Source organism: Ruditapes philippinarum, unplaced genomic scaffold (assembly GCF_026571515.1).
Source record: "Ruditapes philippinarum isolate M1 unplaced genomic scaffold, ASM2657151v2 ctg15414_1_1_1_1, whole genome shotgun sequence".
In the NCBI taxonomy this organism is placed as follows: domain Eukaryota; kingdom Metazoa; phylum Mollusca; class Bivalvia; order Venerida; family Veneridae; genus Ruditapes; species Ruditapes philippinarum.
In genome coordinates, this window is record NW_026861121.1 from 29992 (window position 1) to 37225 (window position 7234).

The 7234-nt window shown below is 30.2% G+C and overlaps 1 protein-coding gene across 1 annotated transcript; it reads right to left on the reverse strand.

Annotated features, from left to right (window-relative positions):
* Window positions 1–2041: 2041 nt before the first annotated feature.
* LOC132714587 (collagen alpha-1(XX) chain-like) lies at window positions 2042–7199 on the reverse strand. The gene is made up of 7 exons (XM_060697476.1): window positions 7094–7199; window positions 6292–6855; window positions 5747–5800; window positions 4586–4615; window positions 4327–4353; window positions 2520–2550; window positions 2042–2118 (listed from the first exon to the last, which is right to left on the reverse strand). Exons 1-6 carry the CDS (start codon window positions 7197–7199, stop codon window positions 2531–2533), a joined length of 801 nt encoding a protein of 266 aa, XP_060553459.1. The 3' UTR covers window positions 2042–2118; window positions 2520–2530.
* Between the last annotated feature and the right edge of the window lie 35 nt (window positions 7200–7234).

Here is a 7234-nt window from a genome sequence, read left to right on the forward strand (position 1 = left end):
CGTTATTAGAATATTTTCTTTAATCGACAAAAATGCTTTACGAGTGTAAGTTCGATAACTTAACATAAACAAAATATACATGTGTATGAATCCATTAACAGAACAATATTAAACATTTCATATAAAAAGGTACCATTTCGGAAATTTTGTTCTTGAAAAAAGAAACCGTGACACAATAAAAATAATAGATGCCTTTGTTTAAGTTTCCACATATGGACGTTAACCTTGTTGCTTACATCGTTTTATTTAAACACCATCCTATCTGTATTTTATTTTATTGCTACATTAGCGGTGTTAATGCCTGAGAAGACTGTAAATTTTGTCCTGTATATTCAATCACACATGTTTTATTCCTTAAGATCGATCAAAACGAATTAACTCTTGAGTTTGCAATCATTTTAGTTCCTTCACTTTGTTCGCTTACTTGAAGTGTGGCTTAAGTATCAATTTTTTTAAATACTGTTTAATCTCCCTTATGATATTTTGCTTGATTTTTTTTTCTATTGACGGCTTTTACGTGACATTATTTCTTCGTTATATCTCCCTCCTTTCAAAATTCTATTTTATTTTCAATAGGTTAACCAATTGCTTTCTGGAATGCGCAAACATTTTTGTTAATTTTCTCTACTTGGGGGTCAAACGCGTGTTTGATTCAAGGTTCCATAAAAACTGCCTTATGACCACATCTGCGGATGTTGTTTTGTACCAAAATTTAATCATGTTCATGTTTAAATGTTGAATTTTGCTTAAGCCGGTGATAGGGAGCGTTGACGGTGTCTACCATTCAACACTTCGTCAAGGAACAGACACGGCTACATTTATTTTGCCGTAATGTTTTTCGTAATTTAAAAACGTGTGACCTTTTATTAGTTTTTTTTTCTTCGTCATTCTGTCGTAGTTTTTTTCTAAAGATTTTAAAGATCCTGTAACACTTTTTTTCATGGTTTTATTTCATAAATATGATGCTCAAATTGAGATTTGTCAATATTGTAATTATTTATAAAGATATTACCGAATTTAACATTTCATGTAAATAAAGGGAGGTAATTAGAAATTTATTTTCTATAAATTCTAAGTAAAATTTTCAAATAAGAAATGAATGCATATAATTTATTGATTAATTATAATGGGCACAAATATTTGCAGTACACATTTTACATATTCTTTGATGTTTGAAAATTGTTTTATTTGCATAATTATACAGTGTTATATACATATATAATTTTTTGCAAGTGTTGTATAAACACAGTAACAATATCATTTACAAAACATACAGGATCTTTAAGGCATGGTGTAGTCTGGTTCCCTGCCTACATTTTCTACGGAAAGTAGCTATAACGTAGTATAAGGGGAAGGAACTCCAGACTAGGCATGATGTTCTTCTTACTATTGATAATTTCCCCTATTCAATTGACTTGTGTAGTCCTGTAGAAACTCATATTAATTAAACACATTCTGCGCCAAAATAAATGAAGGGGAACAAATACATGAACAATGAACCAAGGTCCATAGGAGGGATCAGTTCAATACACGCACAGTGGTAGAAAATCCCTATATTAAAAATACAGAACACATTCTGCTTTTGTAAACATGCAAATTCAAAATGACATCGTATTCATTTATGAATGTTCTCACAGTAATGCTATGGAGAAACAATTAACAGATTATACATGTATATATATTGTCAGCATTCGTGTGTCATATTATAATTAAACTTTTTGAATTTATTGATTTGGAAAAAAGAGAATCATTACACTTTTCTTCCTGCCTAGACATTTGTTTGTTTTATATGAAATAACATATTTTGTTTTGCTGTACGACACTTTTTTTGTCACATTGAATAATAGTTACAAGATTAATAAGCTTTGACAAAATAAGGTCATATAGGTCATTATGTCTTTTCTAGAAAATTGGGTTGATGATTCGGTTTGCTTGCAGAAACACTGAGTTTGTAGAACTTTATTGTACAATTTCAGATCTTATCTCGTAGTTTGTCTCTTTAGATTAATTTCATAATTAAGGGTTAATCAAAACATCGGCATGCTTCTGTCAATTTTATTTGTTTTAAAGACTACAAAATCATTGCATATGTCAAGTTGATTGTCTTACATATTTGATCTGAAAAACAAAAAAGTAAAGACATACAATAACTGGTGTACCAGGTTTGACAGTTTCACAAAATTTTGATTTTATAGAAGGTAGTCTTTATATATTTAATTTGTTTGTTAGCAATAGATACATGTCTGTGCTTATTTTAATATTTTACCTATTTCAAGCTGACGTCATTAATGTTGCAAACATTGTTCTTTCTCACAGAGACTCGATTTTTAAAGAAAGTATATGCCGTTCATGACTGCTTTTCTGCATTGTTGCATTTTAATTTTCTTAAGTCAACGCATGTATTAATCAAACAGAAAATTCAGTCGACGTTAGTATATATAAGGTTGCAGTTAAAAAAATCAACAACAAAAAAGCTCAAGTTTTACAACTTGAATGATACATTAAAACCAGTTTATTACCGGGAGACAAGCTAGCCCAAGGTTGTTGTGTCTGTAAAGAGAAAAAAATAATTATAAACAAGGAAAAGAAAAAGGTAGATATAAAACATTTGAATTATGTTGGGTTTTTTTGCAATACATTTGCGGTAAATAATTTGTTATTCATCATTGACTGATTTTTTTGAAATAACGCTTTCTTGCTTTTAATGTTTTACCTTATGTCATGCTGTTTATTTTGTAAATTACTGTTATTAATAAAGGTGATTTATTTCATGGATCGACCATTTACAAATGAAAAACGTAAACATAATTCATGATAAGTATATTTATGCATTTATATCAAGAAAGGTCAATGATATTTTAAGTACGTGTCTTTTCATGCAAGTGTTATATTGAATGGAATATGACGATGGCCTTTACAGTTTTCATTTTTACTTCTTTTATAATGATCTATGTTTTTTTTATTTAACTTAGATTGTCCCCTTATGAAATCATTAGATTTAGTTGATACTGAAAAGCTTTATATTAAAGACCCTGTTACTCATTTTTTATGGTTTTATATCATAAATATAATGCTCAAATGAAGATTTATCACTATTGTAAGTTCCAAAAAGCATTATTTGTAAAGATATTACCGAATTTACATTTCATGTTAATAAAGGAGGTAATTAGAAATACATTTTCTATAAAGTCATTTTTTTTTCAGTAAGAAATGAATGCATATATGTAAATTATTACACATAATGTGGACAAATATTTGCAGTAAATATTTTACATATTCTTCGATATTTGAGAATTGTGTTAGAAACATAATTTTATACATATATACATATACATACAATCACATTTTTACGTTTTAGTAAACTAACTTTTATGGCAGACTAAAGTACCTTTGTTAATTAATTTTAGTTAACTCTGATTAAAGTTAGACCCATATTTAAACTATTTTTCAGATAACAGGGCATTTTGTCATATTATTGAGTTGTCAAGGTTTTATAAGACTTTTATGTAGATTTTATTAACTGATAAGCAAGGGTATTTTAGCTTTTAACTGTTGATATTTAGATAATGTATATAACAAAGTGGTGTATTCAAGAAAATCTCATATACATATAGTTATACTTGGATTTATTCAGATGGACAATGAACTGATTTATATGTTTATTAATATTTGTCAATGTCGGGTATACTTTGAAAAGATTTCATTAGGAAATAAATTTATGAGTTATCTCTTAGATGTTAGGAAACAGCTGCTAATCAGTTCTAGAATTATCTCCTTTTTTGACATTTAGGTACCATATTTGCTTAATGATTGAGCATAATTTAGCCAATAAATACCTATATTGATTATAGAGATAGAATTTAACAGTTTATTTTCGAAAAAGATATTGAAAGATACATACATAATGTTTAAAGTAGAAAAAAAAGAAAAGTTGATCGTTGTGGGGTTTAAACTCGAGGCCCTAAGTTTCAATGCAGTTTACAGTAATTCTAGCTTATTTGAATACTCTTCATAGCGGAGGTAAACATAAGGATGGTCATACTCAAATGATTGTATTAAAACGTGATTGCAATATAGTGATATCATTTAGATTTATTATGCAAGTATAATTTCTAAATCCTTCACATGTTGAAACCGAAAAGGATTAACCTTTGTCAGCAGTATAGAACCAGGCTAGCTTGTAAATCCAACCTCTACACTGTTGACCGGCTAAATTTAAGTTTTACCTTGAGATCCCTAAAATTGATACTGGACAGTTCCAAAAAACGGAATTTAGACAAGTCCATTTAAGAAATTTAGCTAGTTAATAACTGATTAGAATCAAACCTGGTATGAAGTGTTCTGTTGTAGTATCTGTAAAAGAGAACAAGGACTTCTTAAACACAGTGTCGAAGTACAGAATATTCACGAAACCAGAAACGTTCTCTTTTTTTCTAATTCATAGAATTGTATCAAAATATTTTCTATTGTATTTGAAACAGACAATAAAGTCTTTTTTTACAATTAAATTTTGCATAAATTTGTATTTATTTTAAACATTAATTTTTAAGAGATATAAACGATACTTTGTTAAGAAAATGAGTACCTGGTATGAAATGTTCCGTAGTTGTAGTCTCTGAAAATATATTGATAGCAAATTTGGTATAATCATCTAAATATTTTAAAGATATACTTTGCCCAAATTTTATATTAGAAAATATTGATATTTGCTACAATACCTTTTATAAATATATAATAAACATATTTTGACTCCACACAAAGTAGAAATGTTGCAATTTATAGTCTATTCACCATAGGTGACCACAATATGAATATATAGTGTATTTCAAAAAATATTTACATTACTTGATCTATACTAGGAAACTAAGCTACCCATACATAGTTTATTCATTCTTTTATTCAAATTAGACATATTCAGTAAGAATTCAAATAAATTTTAATAAATTTCTGCAATTAAAATATTTTATGCAAGGATGGGCATAGTTTATCTTTAATTATGACAGTAACTACCAATATGAAAGACAATTTTAAAGAACAGTGATTTTGTTTTTCTATGATTATGAACAATTCATTGAAGAAAACAGTATCGGGTGAAATTTAAAAAACAATATTGTTTTTTTTTAAAATCATATCACAACAACAAAATTTAAAAATCATATCACAACAACAAAAACATTATAACACTGAGTGTTTTTTCTTATGTTCGTCAAAAACAAATTGACAAAACAGACCATTTTGATAAAATAGAGAAAAACAGAATCCCTGTAGAAAGTCCAACACAACAAAATTGAAAATGTTGCAGGCTCTGTTTTGATTGAGCCTGTTCATGGACGGTACTGTAAAGTTGCCGTCCACACTCCCTAGCACCGGCTTAAGCAGAATTCACCATTTAAACACGAAAATGGCGAAAATTTTTGAATTTAGAAACATCCGCAGATGTTTTCATACGGCGGTTATCATGGAACCTTCAATGTGACACAGTAGCGTCATTCCATGAAAGCGGCGTATGGTCCCCAAGTAAAGAATGCTGTTGCCCTTAACGAGAAAACAATGGGTGGAACTAAATAAAATTGAATTTTGAAAGAGGATCTGAGGTTATGAAGCATGCATATCACAAAAGTCACATATCAAAATATCTTTTTTTAAAAAAGTCGGATCTAGAATATGGCAGATGTGTATCAGAACGTTAAGTTACAACTTGGCAAATTTTGTCTTGATTCATAGAACACATAAAGTTATAACTTACTCAAGGTCGTTGGAGTAGTTGTTGGCATAGGTGTAGTCGTTGTTGTCGTTACCTCTGTACAATGAAAAATAAGGGACAAAATGTGAATTTCAGGAAAAGAGAAATAATGGCACAGAAAAAAGATATTTGCTTTTTAATTAAATGGCTCTCTTTGAAATCATGTACCAGATTGTGATAACTCGATACAATTCTCAAGTGTGAATAGTACATTTTAATGGATGTTAATACCTCTCTCCATTACCACGCAATCGTAGTTCTATACACTTAACCGCTTACGAAGATATAAGTATCGACTACATAATTATATAAATTAAGATGTCGATTTAGCCGCATTTCTAATATCAAAAACCCCAAAAGTCTCAAAATAATCCGAGGAATGAGCGATAATAGAATCTACACCGTTCATTGGACTGGCAAAACAAAAAGTGTCCAAACACTCAGAAGTATGAAAATTTCTTTTCTAGTCACAAAAAGCAAGATTACCAAAAAGTAAAAAGGTATTATGAATAAAGCTGAGAAAATTTATTGGACATATTAAAGCATACCTTCACAAGCTGCCTTTTTAATATCCGTACGGACAGTCTTCAGAGCATCAAATGACGAGACTGTAAACACATGGTTTGAGTCTGACCCCATGCTATTCAACTCATTTGAATTTATATTAGAACCAATACCAACTGCAAGAATTTCGATGTGTTGGTTCTTTAGCAAGTTAGCTTCCTGTAGCGTCAAGTTTGCATTTGATGACGCCCCGTCCGTCAAAATAATCATGTAGTTTTTAGCATCGTCTCTGGCACCATGTTTCGGAGAGAACATATTCTCTCGTGTATACTTGAGTGCTTGATCTGTGTTTGTTACTCCGGTAAGGTACCCTGTTTTCTGAATAGCACTAAGCAAAGAAGCTTTGTCGGTGTATTGGTTCAGATAAAACTCAAGGTTTGGATAGTCCGAGAAGGTAAGCATGCCAATTTGGACGTGGTTTGGTCCGATCTGAAAATCATTAGCCACACGTGAGACGAAGTCGAGTTGTTTTTGGAAGTTCAATGTTCCTTCGCTTGAAGACGCGTCTAGCACAAATACGATGTCGGCTTTGGAAATGAAGCCACATGCTGAAAATATACATACTGTATCGAAAAAACAGAGTATAAGTAGAAAGGGGAAAAAGATATGGCATCGTACAATATTTATATTTTCATGGATCAATAGAAAAAGTCATAGCTTTTATGAGAGTGGTATTCTCTAATGAGCCGAAGGAAAACTTAACTAAAACATCAAATATATTGATTCCAGTTATACAAGAACAATTATTAATTCTCGAAAGTATTAAAAACATTAACGTATGCTTACTTTGACATGCTACGAATGTGAGTTCTGATTTAATGGTTGCTAGAGCATTGAAATCAGCTACAGCTATGGCATGTGCACTGTCAGATGGGAATTTTTTCAAGTTCATGTGATCACTCGTTGCCCATACCCCAAAGGAAAATG